Genomic DNA, 17,234 nt, shown 5'->3' with positions numbered 1-17,234 from the left:
AGGGTCGGACAAGACGAGATGGATTATCATATTTTCAAACATAAAACCGAACTTAATGCGGTGCATTTGAAACGGATCGGTTCCTACGGATTCATGGTCCAAGTGAAAAATCCTCAGGACATGTTACTGCTTCAGGTACATTTCGCTGCAGCCAAACAGATACGAAGCCCGATATCCTCAGGACAGATTACTATCCTATAATTGACGGAAAACACAGGCTAGCGTCTTCGTTTGTTGTTAATGAGAAAATATTCTTTGCGAGAGTTTGTCTCGTGCATGCTTCTCAACATGCATTGAAGATTTTTGTTGGAACACCCAAATTTTTATGCGTCTTCAATTTAAGAAACAATGCGAAGTAAATTTTTCCCTCAAATAAAACTAGTTTACACGTACGAATATAAGTGAGCCAGAAAGATTCAATAATTTATTTAAAATGTGAACTAATAGCATTCTGTAATTACTGAATTCTCTTAAATTCATTTGCTCATCAAACTTGAGGAGCTGGGCTATTTATTCCACTTGAGGTAATCACAATACAACAATGACAACTAACATAAAAAGATCTATATCGATTTGTGGAAACATATAACGAACATCAAATTTTCACAAACATTGAGGAAATTAACACGACCGGCTTAACACCAAAACACATAAAATAAGAACAATAGTATTTGCTTAATTTTCAGATGATCATGGCATGGCATGAATAGTCTTGTTAAGCCCACTTTGCCAATATAGACATGCCACCTGCACCCAAAAGAACTGCAATGTAAGATTTGATCTGGAGCTTAATGCTGCGTTGCAACTTTGGACCCATGAAGTCGGCAGCAAGAAGATCAACCAATGCCATGTAGATAAGAAGGCCAGCCGATGATGCATTAAGCAGTCCTACTGTGATTAGTGACTTTGGACTATTTTCTTTGTACGATTTTGTCATAGCCATTCCAATTGCAATTCCAAATGGGGTCGTTGTTGAGAAGAAGAACACCATTATGGCCTTCTTCATGAACTTGTACTCAGCCTGCATGCAATTGACCATGATGAGTAAATGATATATAGTTCATGAGCTAATCAATTAAGTTTGAATGAGGCTATTTACCTGTAGAATGCAACCGCCAAGACCCATGCCTTCAAACATTTGATGAAAGCAAAGCGCAGCTACAAGACCTTTAATTGTGCAGGTGTTGTTTGAAGCTCCAAGAGAAAGCCCTATAACAACTGAATGGACAATGATACCCAGTTCTAATACCTGCAAGAATACACACGTACGTACACCATCAATCACTTATAAATTGGTAAGATCGATCGAGTAATTAAAGCTGACTTGCTGTATACTAAATTAATTATCTGAGGTACTGTCAAGCTAATCAACTAGTTTATCAATACTCATATTAACAGTTTAACACTAAGTTTCCAAAAAATAAAAATAACAGTTTAACACTATTATATATAGCATGGTCTGCATATTATATTGCTACCCTGTTAATCTGAATCACAAATTCATTATACATTTTGTATTATGACACTATTAATCTGAATTACAAATTCAAATAAAAATTCATGTTGTCAATGACCATTTGATCTACTGACACTTAATTAGTCTCCAGAAGAAAGAGTTGAAAACATAAGTAAAAAAATATAAAATCCCTTCATCAAAACTTAGTCAACAATTTAACCTTTTGATAAGAAAACATTTTATTTCTTACCATGGCAACAACACGATAACGGGACAGCTGTTGCGAGTCTCCGTTTTCTCCCTTGTCAACAACATGGTTGTGTGCATGAAAATGGCCATGCCCAGCACCCACCACAGCCATCTCTTGGTCTACCTCCGGGGCTGGAGTTTCACCATTATCTGGGATAACTCCAGTTCTACATCTCCTACTGTATATGCTAGTGGCCATAGAGTCCACCATTAAAGTCAGAATTGCAGACAACATAGCCACAAAGCCAGAAAAAGGGAACTTGTGCCATGGATTTTCTTTTAAACAACTAGATTGTAACATGGCATATGAATCAGGCAAAACGTGCATGAAACCAGTGGCAAGAATGATGCCACCTGCAAAGCACTTGACGATCACGAAGAGGTTTCGATCGGGGTGGAAGGCTGGTATGGAACGAGTGACAAGAGGGAAGCTCACTCCAATCATGCTTGTGACTAGAATTGATACAAGGGCTATGATTTTGAGGGGCACAGCACCTGACTTGTCATTGCAGGAGGAGGTGTTTTCAGTGCTGCACTCGTCCTCATCAGACTGTGAATAAGCTTTGGGGGTGAGGATGGAGATAATTAGGATGAAGAAAATAATTGGGATGAGCTTCAAATGTGACTTGGTGGCAGCCATTGACCCTGATTTTTAGCTCAAGTTATTATTGGTACTATTGGGTTTGAGTGTATTAGAGCTTGTTTATATAGAGAGGTCTCTGAGATTTATTATGCAATCAATAACATAAAATATTAGGGTGATAAGTTCAATGTTATACCTATTGGCCAAAAAAATAACAAACTCTATTTTATATTGTACCTATTTTATATACTTGTTGATTTGTCCAATATTTTTTTTTGCTGCGGACTTGTAAAAGGCTTTAAAAAATAGAAGTCGTTTGTATTGATGAATTGCAGTACGGAAATGTTTTATTCTTCATTGATATATTTATATATGCAACCATGCATGAAAGTAAGGAAGCTGGTTATTTTCAACATTATAATTTATATATATCAACAATATGTACAATTGGTAAAACTCCGTTGTCCGTCCAGATGAAGATATTTCAGTTAATATTTTGGCAGGTCAACCAATTACAAGCATAGTGTGTGCTATGATCTTTGTTGGGCTTCCATGTCCCATCCCTCTTTGGTGGTGTTCTTTCACGTGACGGCTTCGCCATGTCCTCCGGTGGCTTCGGATTGAGGTTGGCAGCTGCGTACTGCCTTCCTCAGCTTCTGTATATCTAGGCCTTTTGGCGTAATGCCTTTTTATTGTCTGGGATCTTTATCTCCCTGTTTGTAATTAGGCACCATTTCTTTCCCTGATGGGCTTTTGAAATTTGGTTGCTCTTAATTTGTTCCATGCTATAAATTCAATGTTTCTGATGAAAAAAGAAGCAGCTCATATCAGGCTTTTTATGAAATTAGTTTTGACATATACTTTTGAGGAATTAGCAATTATTTGATTAAGCTTCTGATCTTCATGAAAATTAATGTAAATTAAAGAATACATTGGACTTCAAATTTTGATTTTTTTTTTTACAACATCGATATTTTTACACTAGGAAGAAAGAGAATTCGGCTAAGTCACACAATAAGCAGCCTAATTTGGTATCGAATTCGTCATCCACGAGATTCGAATTTAAGACCTTTCACTTCTAAGCAAAGAGGAATACCACAGACCGTAGTATTGAGTAGCTTTTAAAATTTTGATTTAGAGTTATCTTAAATATCTTACATGTCGCGTAAGATAATAAGTGGGGATTTGGAATTCATTAAAAGATATATGAAGATGAATAGAATTGTCACTCTTAGTTGATGTCCCATAATAATTCTTTGGAACATGTCAACTGAGGAAAAAAAATTAAGAATGGCAGAATGCATAGAGGAGTGGTATCGATACCTAAACGAAGAGTGATTAATATTAGAAATTTGGTTTACATTATTTTGTTTATAAAATTGAGTGGTATCAATACCTAAACGAAGAGTGATTAATATTAGAAATTTGGTTTACATTATTTTGTTTATAAAATTTAGGGTAAAAGATTGTTTACTACCCTCATATTTCGTGGTTTTCAACATTTAGTACATCAAGTTTTCGAAGAGTGATTAATATTAGAAATTTGGTTTACATTATTTTGTTTATAAAATTTAGGGTAAAAGATTGATTACTACCCTCATATTTCGTGGTTTTTAACATTTAGTATATCAAGTTTTCTTCGAAATTTGGTTTACATTATTTTGTTTATAAAATTTAGGGTAAAAGATTGTTTACTACCCTCATATCCTCATATTTTGTGGTTTTCAACATTTAGTACATCAAGTTTTTTTTTTTTCTTCTTGGTTTTCAACATTTAGTACATCAAGTTTTTTTTTTTTTTCTTCTTCTTCTTCTTCTTCTTCTTCTTCTCCTCCTCCTCCTCCTCCTCCTCCTCCTCCTCCTCCTCCTCCTCCTCCTCCTCCTCCTCCTCCTCCTCCTCCTCCTCCTCCTCCTCCTCCTCCTCCTCCTCCTCCTCCTCCTCCTCCTCCTTCTTCTTCTTCTTCCTCCTCCTCCTCCTCCTCCTCCTCCTCTTCCTCCTCCTCCTCCTCCTCCTTCTTCTTCTTCTTCTTCTTCCTCCTCCTCCTCCTCCTCCTCCTCCTCCTCCTCCTCCTCCTCCTCCTCCTCCTCCTCCTCCTCCTTCCTCCTCCTCCTCCTCCTCCTCCTCCTCCTCCTCCTCCTCCTTCTTCTTCTTCCTCCTCCTCCTCCTCCTCCTCCTCCTCCTCTTCTTCCTCCTCCTCCTCCTCCTCCTCCTCCTCCTCTTCTTCCTCCTCCTCCTTCTCCTTTCTCCTTCTTCCTTCTTCTTCCGACGAATCTGGGTTGCAGATTCGGTTTTTTTTTTTTTTCCTTTGTTCTTCTTTCTTCTTTCTTTCTTCTTCTTCCTCATTCTTCCTCCGACTGCAACTTTTTTCCTTTGTTCTTCTTTCTTCTTTCTTTCCTCTTCTTCCTCCTTCTTCCTCCGACTACAACTATTTTTTTCTTCCTCCTTCCTTCCCCTTCTTCTCTTTGTTTATAAAATTTAGGGTAAAAGATTGTTTACTACCCTCATATTTCGTGGTTTTCAACATTTAGTACATCAAGTTTTCGAATAGTGATTAATATTAGAAATTTGGTTTACATTATTTTGTTTATAAAATTTAGGGTAAAAGATTGATTACTACCCTCATATTTCGTGGTTTTTAACATTTAGTATATCAAGTTTTCTTCGAAATTTGGTTTACATTATTTTGTTTATAAAATTTAGGGTAAAAGATTGTTTACTACCCTCATATCCTCATATTTCGTGGTTTTCAACTTTTAGTACATCAAGTTTTTTTTTTTCTTCTTGGTTTTCAACATTTAGTACATCAAGTTTTTTTTTTTTTTTTTCTTCTTCTTCTTCTTCTTCTTCTTCTTCCTCATCCTCCTCCTCCTCCTCCTCCTCCTCATCCTTCTCCTTTCTCCTTCTTCCTTCTTCTTCCGACGAATCTTTCCTCCTTCTTCCTTCTTCTTCCGACGAATCTGGGTTGCAGATTCGGTTTTTTTTTTTTTTCCTTTGTTCTTCTTTCTTCTTTCTTTCTTCTTCTTCCTCATTCTTCCTCCGACTGCAACTTTTTTCCTTTGTTCTTCTTTCTTCTTTCTTTCCTCTTCTTCCTCCTTCTTCCTCCGACTACAACTATTTTTTTCTTCCTCCTTCCTTCCCCTTCTTCTCCTTCTTCCTTCTTCTTCCTTCTTCTTCTTCTTCTTCCTCCGAATCTAGGGAAGATGAAGGTTTTTATTTATTTTTTCTTCTTTCTTCTTCTTCCTCCTTCTTCCTTCTTCTTCCTCCAATTGCAACTTTTTCTTTTCTTTCTTCTTCTTCCTCCTTCTTCCTTCTTCCTTCTTCTTCATCATCCTCAAAAAAAAAAAAAAAAAAAACCTTCATCTTCCCCAGATTCGGAGGAAGAAGAAGGAAGAAGGAGGAAGAAGGAAAAAAAAAAAAAAAACTTCCCAAGATTCGGAGGAAGAAGAAGAAGAAGGAGAAGGAGGAAGAACAAAAAAAAAAAAAAAAAAGCTACAGTCGGAGGAAGAAGAAGAAGAAGAAGAAAGAAGGAAAAAAAAAATACGTGGATGACACGTGATGTCCAGTCATTGTCCACATGTGCGCCACATCACAATTAACGGCATAGTTAACAGTTTGACTAACGGATATATGAGATTGTCCCAAAATTTACACTTTAGGTATGAATTTGAGATGAAAAAAACTTGATCTACTAAATGTTGAAAACCACGAAACATGAGGGTAGTAAACAGTCTTTTACCCTAAAATTTAATTTAGAAACTTGGTCTTCCTAGCATTAGTCTTAAAGAAACATTAAGAGACTCTCTTAAAGTGAGACTTTCTATAGATTCTCAATCACCTAACAGTATAACGTTAATTCTCGTGTCAATATTTAAAACATTATGCTAAAAATATGGGGTGGTAGAGAGTCCATAAAAAGTCGTACTTTTGAGAGTCTCAATTGAGAAAGTCCTTCTTTTTTTTTGAACAAACGATATTATCTACACTAAAGAGTGGGGGAGTTGGCGAGAATCAATAATGTGGTTCAAATTCGTCTTTGGCGAGAATCAAACCTAAAACCTCTTACTTACAAGTGAAGAGGAACACTACTAGACCATAGTACTAAGTGGTATTGAAAGAGTCTTCTTAGCGTTGTGTATATAGATTCTAGAATAGGATCCTCTTTATGGGGATCCAGATGATCAATTAATTGTATCCGTTTATCATACATCGTGCAGTTAGAAATCATTTTAAATTCTTAATTTAAAATTGAATATAAATTATACTTAACGAAAACTGACCGTACGATATATGATAAACATATAAGATTAATTGATTTTCGGATCCCCACAAAGAAGATCCGAAGAGGATCCTTGTTGATAGATTCCTATCAAAATATCTATTGATGGTGTATGTCACCAGCATTTAAATATGAGGGGTGGTTGTTGAGAAATTTTTAGCTGTGACAGGAATACAGATGGTACACCACGTGTTTTTATGCAAGTGGTGGAAAATTTTAATTTTTAAGTTATTAACATTTTAACACACATAACCCATTATTTATATAGGCAGGTGATGTACTACATAGTGTGACGGTCACACTGAAAAATCTCTCGTGGTTGTTAAGTAATCGGAGGCATGCATCATGCCCTCTTTTGTACTTCTTCGTACCATTTGGAATAATTAGTTAATTTAACTATTTTCCAATGAGTCGACAAAAAAAAATATAAAAAATAATTTCCAATGAGAATTAGTCAATGATTTATCCATCCGATAAGCTGCATTAGTAATGCCTAGTACTTCAGCAAACTTGTATCACTTTCTTCATCAGTTTAAATAACTAATATGTCTCTTGAAAAGTCAATATGCTCAGGTAGCACTGTAATTAACCCATATTTTTTGTGCTTCGATTGTCTAATTTAGTAATTATACTAATTTATGGAGCCAATGCTTGTCTTTCAGACGCCTTGCAACGGAGATCACAGGGAATGCATCATCCAAATTTTGTCCCCTTGAATTATTGTATTATATTGATGCGGAACAAGTTTTGTCAACAAAATGGTACAAGTGAAGAAGCAATTTAAAAATTATCCCTCACTAATCGTTACAGGTGGTACGAAGAAGTACATTATTGTGATTATCAGTTCTTAATCATTTTATATACAAGGAACGGGAATTCTGTATGATATCTTTCAAAATATACCAACAACTACCACTTAGTTAAGCTGAGTACGAAAGAGAAAGGTTATTAGATAATAAAGAATATTTTTTTTGCACACCGTTTTCACCTCCCGCGCATCTCTCCTGTTTCCCAATTGTTAGATTAAACAAAGGGAGTTTTAACGAAAAACCCGTGGTACTGTTCATTTTAACGAAACCCCATATTTTTACACTAAAAAGTCAATCTTGGTACTATTCACTTTTCCCTTTATTTTGTCTTTATCGTTAAAACTCAACGTTTTCAAACATTTTCATTAATTTTCCTTTAAACAAATCAAATGAGAATTAATGGCCAAATCTAAGATACATATGCAAAAGGTGACAAAGGACGGTACAGTGCTTGCGTGCGAAAAGTCAATAGTAGCAGACAGTGTGTGAAGTGGCTAATGATTATTGATATACTAATTGTAGATGCAAATTTTCACTGTCTTTTTCTTTAATGAAAATGCACTTGCAAAATAATATCTAAGAATAAGGCCAAAAGCCTCACATGTCCACAATGAATGGGAGGGTTTTAGCCAAAAAATCTTCGATGCCAAAGTTAGAATTTGAGAGTGAAATTGTTTAGGAATTTTTGGAGAGAGAATGACCTTACATTTTAGTGGGAAAACATGGCTATTTATATGGGAGTGATCGGCCTTATTTGGATAATAGGGGCCGGCTACATATGGTCAAATTGTGAGTGTAATTGCAAGATATTATGTGAAACAATATCTTACAATTAACTTGGCAATTAATCCCAAATTGAATAGGAAAATTGGGAGTTACCTTTTGAGTGAGGATTTGATGAGGAGTGATGAGAGAGTTTTGAATAAATACCATTTTGATCAACTTTGACTTTTCCTTGATTGAGCCGTTATTGTCTATTGCATGTGCATGGGAATTCCGGTGTGCCTCGAGGGTAATTTTGTCCTTTTAACCCAAAAGTACACGTGTTGCCTCCATAATTTTCTTGATTATTTTTGCCTTCCCAAATGCCCCCATACTTGTTGGGCTGCTCGTAGGAAAATGCAGCAGGTGTAGAGATCTCTAACTTTGATGCAGATTCCCACTTGGACTTGGAATTAGAATTTTCTAGGAAAGTGAAATCAATCGCCTCTAAGGCTTATTTAGGCATACCTTAAGTAGGGGATTAAATCAACTTCAGAAGACAATTATTTATCCTTACAAGAAAGAGAGAACACTAGTGGATATTTGTTCCTCCTCCCCTAGCACTCTTCTTTGCTTGCCTGTGTAAAGAATCATCTTCCGTTGATTTCTTTGTCTTCTTTGGCCACACCAATGTAAGAAAAACTTAGTTTTTTTTGTCTTTTTCTTGGATGGTGCTGCCATTAGGCAGCTGTTGGGGTGATGCGGCACGTCGGCTGACAGAGGCCAGAAGTTAACTTATCATGGGCCGAGAAGGTGGTGTGGCAGGGGCCACAACTTGTGCTACTCAGCTTGATTGAAGGCAAGGGCTAGCTCAGCATAGGCCGAGGAAATGGCGTGGCATGGGCCACGTTTTGGACTGCCACGTCTGGGCTGCTTGCCAAGAATAAGGAAACTGGTTGAGTTTGATTTCTCAGCTGCCGTAGGTAAAGCAATCAAGGACGGAGCTGCCAAGATCGGAGTTGCTGAAGATGATGTGACGAATGAGCGAACTGTTAAGTGCGAAGTGGATGCTGCCCCCTGACCATTTGATGCTTAGCTAGTTTTCGAGTATTCGATCTTTTGAGCTATGTGGCATTCTCGCATTGGAGAACAATTAGTTTATTCTCTCGCACTGGAGGGCAGACCTAGATGGGTGTTAGGGAATTAGTTTACACTCTCGCAGTGGAAAGCAATTAGTTTATCCTCACGCACTAGAGAGCATACCCAAATAGGTGTCAGGGAATTAGTTTACCTTATCCTACTTGAGAGCATACCCATATGGATGTCGAGGAATTGGTTTACCGTCTTGCACTGGAGAGCATGAAAGTCGTTGTTGTGAGCATAGCTGCGGAAAAATGGACTTCTTGATAGCTGAAATAATCTTCAACTTGTGAGCTTTTGTTCGACAATCTGCTTGAGACTTCGAAATTGTGAGATCCCGCATCGACCAACGGATAGGGGTGATGTGCTTTATATGTAGATACTCCCCTCCTTATAGCACAAGGTCTTTTGGGAACTCACTGGCTTCGGATTCCATCGGAACTCCAAAGTTAATCGAGTTTGGGCTAGAACAATCCTGTGATGGATGACCCATTGAGAAGTTACTCGTGAGTTCCCAGAAACAAAACCATGAGGGAATGGTAAGCCCAAAGTGGACAATATCGTGCTACGGCAGAGTTGAGACTGAGATGTGACATAATGGTATCAGAGCACAAGTTAGGAAGTATTGCGTTCATCACACGCGTGATGTAAGCATTTTTTATTCTTGAGCCTAAATTTCAAATCTTGCCACATCGTCGAGTACGAAATATGTGTTAACTTTTTCTCTAAGTTTTGAATGACTTAGACAACTATCAACATTCTAGAACATCGTTTTGGTGGACGCCTCTAGATTTAAGCGACGAACCTCCCTGCCAAGGAAAGATGTGGATTTAAGACAAGTTGATAGCCCTAAAGTAGGGTTACTATATGGATAGTTGTGCATCACGGGGGATTTACCCACCAATTCCACTACCATCTAGTCATTTCTATCAACCTTTTCGAGAATGGAAGCTAAGAATAGTTTTGACTCATTGGCGGTATCAGTTAGAATACCATATAATAAAATTCCCACAAAGTTTTCTTTCGTCGAGATTTTAGGAATGTCATGAACGACAACCTGGTGCTAAAATGGTAGTACTCGATAGAAGAACATCATGGGACAATCACTTTTGGTTCTTATAGCACGAGGCCTTTTGGGAACTCACTGGCTTCGGATTACATCGAAACTCCTAAGTTAAGCGAGTTTGGACTAGAGCAATCCTATGATGGGTGACCCATTGGGAAGTTGCTCCTGAGTTCCCAGAAACAAAATCGTAAGGGAATGGTAAGCCCAGAGTGGACAATATCGTGCTACGACGGAGTCGAGACTGGGATATGACAGAAATGCTTGTGGTGCCCGCGTAAAGGTGTACATGGGAAGCACGGTGAGCTGCTCCCAGACTTTCTTCAAGTATTGCGCCATTGTTAGATGTTTCGTCGTGTGCCTTTTTGAGGCTCGGTTGGTGATCAACTGAGAATCTGAATGGATTGCAAGCTTCTTCACCGTTAAGTCTTTCGTTAGCAAGGGCTGCTAATAAAATCTTATCTTCTATTCCGTCGTTTGATGTTTTGAAGTTTGTAGTGCAATGAGTTTGGTCAGCGTGAGCCACAAGGCAAGATCGACATAGTTGGGAACCGTGGTGCAAGATCAGCACATTTAGGAGCCATGGTGCAAGATCAACACAGTTAGGAGCCATGGTGATAAATCAAAGGCTGCTAGGAGCCATGAAGCAGGTAGGCACGGTTGTGAACGCGAAGCTGGGGCTGGTGTGTCTTTCTTGTACTCGTCTACCCCCGGTGCACCATTAGGCTAAGTTGTTGCATTTGTTAGAACAGAAGTAATCTTTGTATTCGACATTCTATGTAGGATAGTCCTGTTTGCTCGATCTTGTCAATGAAAGGTGACTCGCTTATGTTGGTCATGTCTCGTCGGAGTGTTTCGTTAGTAGCTTTGTTGCGCTATAAATCGCGTAATCGTTCGGTCGTGAACCTCTCAACTTCTTCCTGAATTTTCCTCTAGTGGGGGTAGCGGAGCTTTCGACTGCCCTCAGTCGTGACCTGTTGGTTTAGGTTTCTCTTCTATATGCTCTGCTCGTCTATGTCGCGGCTGCGGTGTATGTGATACGTTCCTAACAGGCGAGCGAATTACTCGTAGGCTACCAGTTGAGCTTAAGCCAGATTGAGTGACTGTTTCTCGTCGTCCGTCGTGTTGCCTACTCCGATGTGAGGTGGAAGATGCTTGCTGGCAAAACCGCGAATGAACACTTCACTTGAAAGGTTGCTCATGTTGATTATCGAAAGGTGGTCCCAACCGTGAATGTATGATCATCAGTGGGCCTAACCAAGAGTGCACGCTCATCTGCACGCTAAGACGAGAGTATATTTTATCTCATGGGCCCAGTAGGAAGTGTACACTACCAGAACGCTCAGTTTGTGACTGGTCGAATAGCTGCTAGAAAGGTTTGTTGTCTATCATTGTCGTACTTCGGGACATCTCGTATGGGGCACACTGCATCTCAGTACGCTGTAAGAGCTGATTCACCAAGGTAGTCTGCTACACGATGGCGCTTGTCAACTCTATGACTTGTTGAGACAAGTATTGTTCGCCATTTTGGGTGGAAGAGCTTAGACGGTATACTTCTCATTGAGTAGTGGAAGTGTAATGGACTCCGGGCGCGAGATTTAAGTTGGGATATGTCAAATCTGCAGATAAATGGGATGAAAATACCCCGGGTTCAATCGTCGGTCCAGAAATCTGAAGCCAAGACGGTTGAACCGGTCTTGGACCGGTTGTGATTGCTTTGTGGGCCATATAAGTGGGCCGGACCAAGGAAACTGGTCGAGTCGCGGGAGCGGTGGGCCGTGGATGCCCGTGTGCAATGGGTTTCCTCTTTTTTCAGCCCGACTTGGGCCGACTACTGTGCAGTGTGGGCCTAGGCTTGGCACTGCAAAATGGTGCGGGCCTATGATTAACGTTGATGTGTGGCGTGGGCTTGGGCGTGCCAGGCTACTCCTGCTAGCGTCTGGGCCTTAGCTACTGAAGTGGCAGCAAGCTAGGCTGCCTCCAAGGCTTGTGCCTCTTGGGCCATGGCATGATGGTCTTGCTACCATGGAGCTGGCCCATTCCCCACTGCCACGTGGGTCCTCATGGCTACCATGGTGACAAAGTTGCTACTCTTGCCATCGCGTTGAGCCTCGTGAATCGTTGTGGTGAGGCTACATCTCGTCTTCCATCATTTGATCCAGATCTTTGAATGTAGGAAGTTCCGTTCGTTGTGGTTTCCAAATTTCCTATCATTGTATTTTTCCCTTACCTCTATTCAAAGAATTAAAAAAAATCTAGGAATAAGAGAGTACGAAAAATTTACAAACGAACGAGAAATGAGAAACTTTGAATGCGAGAGTCTTCTTCGAGCGTGTGAATCAAACTCTCAATGAAAGCATCAATTTGTGGATGCAAATTTCCGTTGTCTTCTCATTTGACGAAAATGCACCTATAAAATAATAACACCTAAGATTAAGGTCAAAAGCCTCACGTGCCCACGATGAATTGGAGGGAGCTTTGACCGAATAATCTCCGATGCCAAAGTTAGAATTTGAGAGAAAAAATGTTTAGGGATTTTTGAGGAGATGATGACCTAACATTTTAGTAGGAAAACATGACTATTTATAGGGGAGTGACTGATCCTATTTGAAGAATAGGGGCTGGCCACATATGGTCAAATTGTTAGTGTAATTGCAAGATATTATGTGAAATATTAACTTGTCAATTGATCCCAAATTGAATAGGAAAATTGAAAGTTACCTTTTGAGTGAGGATTTGATGAAGAGTGATGAGAAAGTTTTGAATAAATACTATTTTGATCACCTTTGACTATTCCTTGATTGAGCCGTTATTGTCAGTTGCATGCGCGTGGGAATTCCGGTATGTCTCGAGGGTAATTTTGTCATTTTAACCCAAAAGTACACGTGTCATCTCCATAATTTTCTTGATTATTTTTTGCTCCACACTAACTATTCATCCATTTAAAATGGAAAATGACTACAAGTAGTCATCTTTCACAAGAGTTTCCTCATCAGTTTACTGTATTTCGAGTTCAAACGCTCTATCCCCTCTTAATGCAACTTATAATAATATTGTGTGCAATCAAAAAATAAAAAAGAAATTATGGAATGATTTGCCCTTTGGACTTCCTCTAGGCCCATTAATTTAGCCAACAAGGACATGCCTCCAGTGCCTGAAAGAACTGGTACGTAAGCCCATTATCTAAAACTTTATGGTATCTAGCAATTTGGGGCCCATAAATAGATGCTAGCAAAGCCATCGATGCCATATAATTGAGCAGGCCAGCTGATGAAGCGTTCAATAGTTCCACCACGATCAGACCTGTCGGACAAATCTTTCACCGTATACTTTAGAGAAACCTATCCCTAGAGCGATGCCAAGAGGCACTACAAGCCATGATCAGAATTGGTTTCAGTTGGTGACATAAGCAGTGTAGATGGATGGCACGAGCAGCAATATAGCTTCAGTGGCACCTGAGCTTTCTATATGTCTGGTGCACAGTAGCAGCGGCAATATAGTAGCAACAACGGCTCCTGAGCTCTCTCTCTGCCTGGTGTGCACAGCAACAGCAATATAGCCTCATAGTTAAGGCATCCAGCTTTAGAGATTGTTGTTGAAGCTTTTCTCCATTGTTGGCATTTGAAAACTGAATATTGGAAGTTCCTATAGCTCTAGATAGATTCTTGTTAAAACAACTTTCAATTGATTTGATTAGCTTGATGGTATTTCTTCGTCTTTTAATGATGATACTTCTAGAAATATTAGTCATGAAAACCATTTGTGAGTGATAGAATGGAAGATATTAGTCTTGATATGAAGAAGTTACAAGCCCTGGACTTTTAGTCATAGTCGATAGTTATTATTTTCTTTTAAGTCATAAATGCTGTTGTGACTAATAGAGCTTTTGCTATAGTAGTTATCAAGATTTTCAGTCATAGCGGGTGGTTGTTATATATATCTTTTTAAGTCATGAAGATTGGTTGTGACTAAATACTTATTAGTCATTATAAGAGTGTTGTTACGAGTCTTTTTAATCATGAAGAGTGGTTTTAATTGAAAGGATGTTGTGACTAAAAGTTAGGATTTGGTTTTTTTTTTTTAGTAACAAGGAATTTTGTGACTAATACATTTTCAGGCAGCGAATGTGTTTTTATTGGTGATTAAATCAATTAGTCATAGGTTAAATCAATTAGTCATAGGGTTTTTAGTAACAAACTTTTTCGTGACTAAATGTACCGAAAGCCTTCTTTTTGGGAGTGAGGAGTTGTGCATGAGAAGAACACCATTGTAGCTTTCATCTTCACCTTGATATATGTTCTGCCCAACTCATGGTGAAATCGTTACGGTTAGAACTGTTACAATGTTAAATTATCAATTTAAAACTAATTAGTGAGATAACACATTTTTGTAGACATTGTTTAGCCAATTATACCTGCAGTATGCATCCCCCAAAGTACTATTCCTTCAAAGAGTTGATAGAAGCAGAGAGCGGTAATTAACGGCTTAATTGTGGTTGGGTTATCTTATCTGTAGCTTCCATTGAGAGTCCAATCGCTACTGAGCGAAACACATTCTCCAAGTCTAGCGCCTACTACAAGGGATAAAAATTAGTTTGATCGATTATTGTTCATGATACAATATTTTACAGACTGTTTGATAAGAGAACATTTACTTAAGCTACAAAATGTTAGCTTAATAATTGCAATCCACTTGCAACGATCACCCCATGAACACTGTGACTAGCATGTTTGTAATTAGTGCTGGCTGGCACATTGATGTGGATCCGGAAGCACACACATCACAACAACCGCACATAGAACAAAAACACGAGAAAGGGATAAAACGCAAGGAACCTTTGCCGCTCAAAGAGCAATATTCAATAATAATATTCTAAAAGTCTCCTAAACTCTATATTACGTTGTGTTTAAATAGAGAAAATAACCTAGAGCCTAAACAAGAAATAAGATACTTAATTTCCTTGTCTATGAAAATAAAATAAAAAACCTAATTTATTACAAATTAAGAAATAATCCCTTGATTAATCCTGCATCACACGTTAAGCTGGGGACTATTTTCTTACAGCAAGCCATGTCAAACGAGTCGACCATGAGACTGAATATGGCTGAAGGATAACACTAATGCCACAAAAGTTGTGACAGGAAATTTTGTGGGGGCATGCAAACCCCATTATAAAATGGGTCATGCCATTTTACTTTTTCCTTTGGGGCCTATGTCTGTCCCAGGCTCAGCCTAAATTGGTACAACTGAGTTTGGGGTGAATCGGACGGGCCTGCTAATTAAACAATTTGATAAATAACTGTGGTAGTAAGTATCCATGTAATAAGGATCTAATGTTTAATGAAACTGTTCGTCGTTGGTTCTGCTACTCCATTTTAGTTTGCAGGATATTTTCATAAGCTTTCAATTGAGATCAACTACAACGTTGAGGTCTTCTTTTAGTTTCAATTTGTCTATTTATGTTACAACAATCATGAAACCAATGATAATTTATTTTTTAATGTGAGTTTGTGCAATGTGCGCTTGGTTTTGGCTTGCTACTTAATTTGGATAGTAATTCCTCTTGCTTGTTTCCCTGATAAACGGTTGTGCTTGCTATAGGTATACGTAGTTTGGGTAATGCAGAATGTGGTGGATTTTTAAAGAATTTTCAAGATTCTTCGGGTTGTTTTTGTGGTGTTTTTTTCAGTCTAGTGTCAAATTTTTGTCCATGCGGAGCTTCATGTTGTGGAGTTGGCTCATACGGAGATAGCAAAATCTTTAGTTTGAAAGTGATTATTGTTGTACAGTAATTTTTTTTTGGCTTCTAGCTCTTTTTTCCCTCTTGGTAGTTTCGAACCGGTTGAAATAATTGCCATTGCCTTTAGATGTAGTTATGTAGGGATATATACTTTTGATATGTTTGTATTTTTTGTTTCTTATTACATTTTTTCAGTTGCCTCAACTTTCTTACCAAAATATCCAATTTTGGTTCCAACATCTTCTTTAAAACACATAAATTCTTTCACATTGCAATGTAATTATTCTCAAAACAGTTTAAGTGATTAAGATTTCTTTACGTAAAAGTTAAATCCCTTGCTTATTTTGTATCCATTAAACATTTCTTTTTGTGTATTAAATCTTCATCTGCTGGGTAGTTGAGTTATGCGATTAGGACTTGAAGGTTCAACCGAAAAGCAAGAGTACTGCCAAAGTGCCAATACACAACCATTTAAGGGAATATGAGAGTTGGGTATCTGCACGGACTATATATATAGCCTAGCACATGGAACTTTTCTTTTGTAGCAAAATATGATAATTGGTGGCCCGATTTTAAATACCTCACAAAGTGCTTAGCTAAAGAATAAATTAACCTTTTACTTTCCAACAGCTCTCATCGGTTTTGATAGACGACGTGAAGCAAATGATCACGAGCATATTACCGTTGGCTTTAACTTGCACTACAGTCTACTCCACTACCTTATGCTCCCAAGGCCACTGCGATCCTAAATTAATTGAGCATGGCAGAGTCAGTAAGCATCAAAACCTCCCCACCTCCCTTTTGATTTCTCTCAAAAAGTTGTCCTGCATGAATAATTTGTTGGCCCATTTTGTAAAGTATAAAAATGTGTTGGAGAAGAAAGGAACCATCGATTAAATCTGAAAATGATGGACCACAATTGAGACATCACTGGATCCACAATACTATATGCATTGGTTTTGTCCACCGCCACCCCTTTAAACACCACCAAAAGTGCATTAATTTAAATGGATACCACCAGCTAATTAATTAGTTGGTTAAGTTGATCAAACATTGTAACGCATTTACATTTTAATTTCAAAAACATCTATGATGACCACAAAATGTTAAGGCAGAATAATATGTCAGATCCTGGACTTAACTTTAAATCTCCATTCCCATAAATCATGGTAAATCTAAATATTTATAAACAAGGACAATATTTCTGGGGGCAGT

At 38.3% G+C, this 17,234-nt stretch overlaps 1 protein-coding gene across 1 annotated transcript; it reads right to left on the bottom strand.

Annotated features, from left to right (window-relative positions):
* Positions 1–475: 475 nt before the first annotated feature.
* LOC103435237 (probable zinc transporter 10) lies at positions 476–2,382 on the bottom strand. Its single transcript, XM_008373627.4, has 3 exons — positions 1,707–2,382; positions 1,100–1,249; positions 476–1,021 (listed from the first exon to the last, which is right to left on the bottom strand). The coding sequence occupies exons 1-3, from the start codon at positions 2,343–2,345 to the stop codon at positions 716–718; spliced, it is 1,095 nt and encodes a 364-aa protein (XP_008371849.3). The 5' UTR covers positions 2,346–2,382; the 3' UTR covers positions 476–715.
* Between the last annotated feature and the right edge of the window lie 14,852 nt (positions 2,383–17,234).

The sequence above is a fragment of the Malus domestica genome, chromosome 05, assembly GCF_042453785.1.
Source record: "Malus domestica chromosome 05, GDT2T_hap1".
NCBI lineage: Eukaryota > Viridiplantae > Streptophyta > Magnoliopsida > Rosales > Rosaceae > Malus > Malus domestica.
This window is presented reverse-complemented; position numbering and strand designations above follow the sequence as displayed.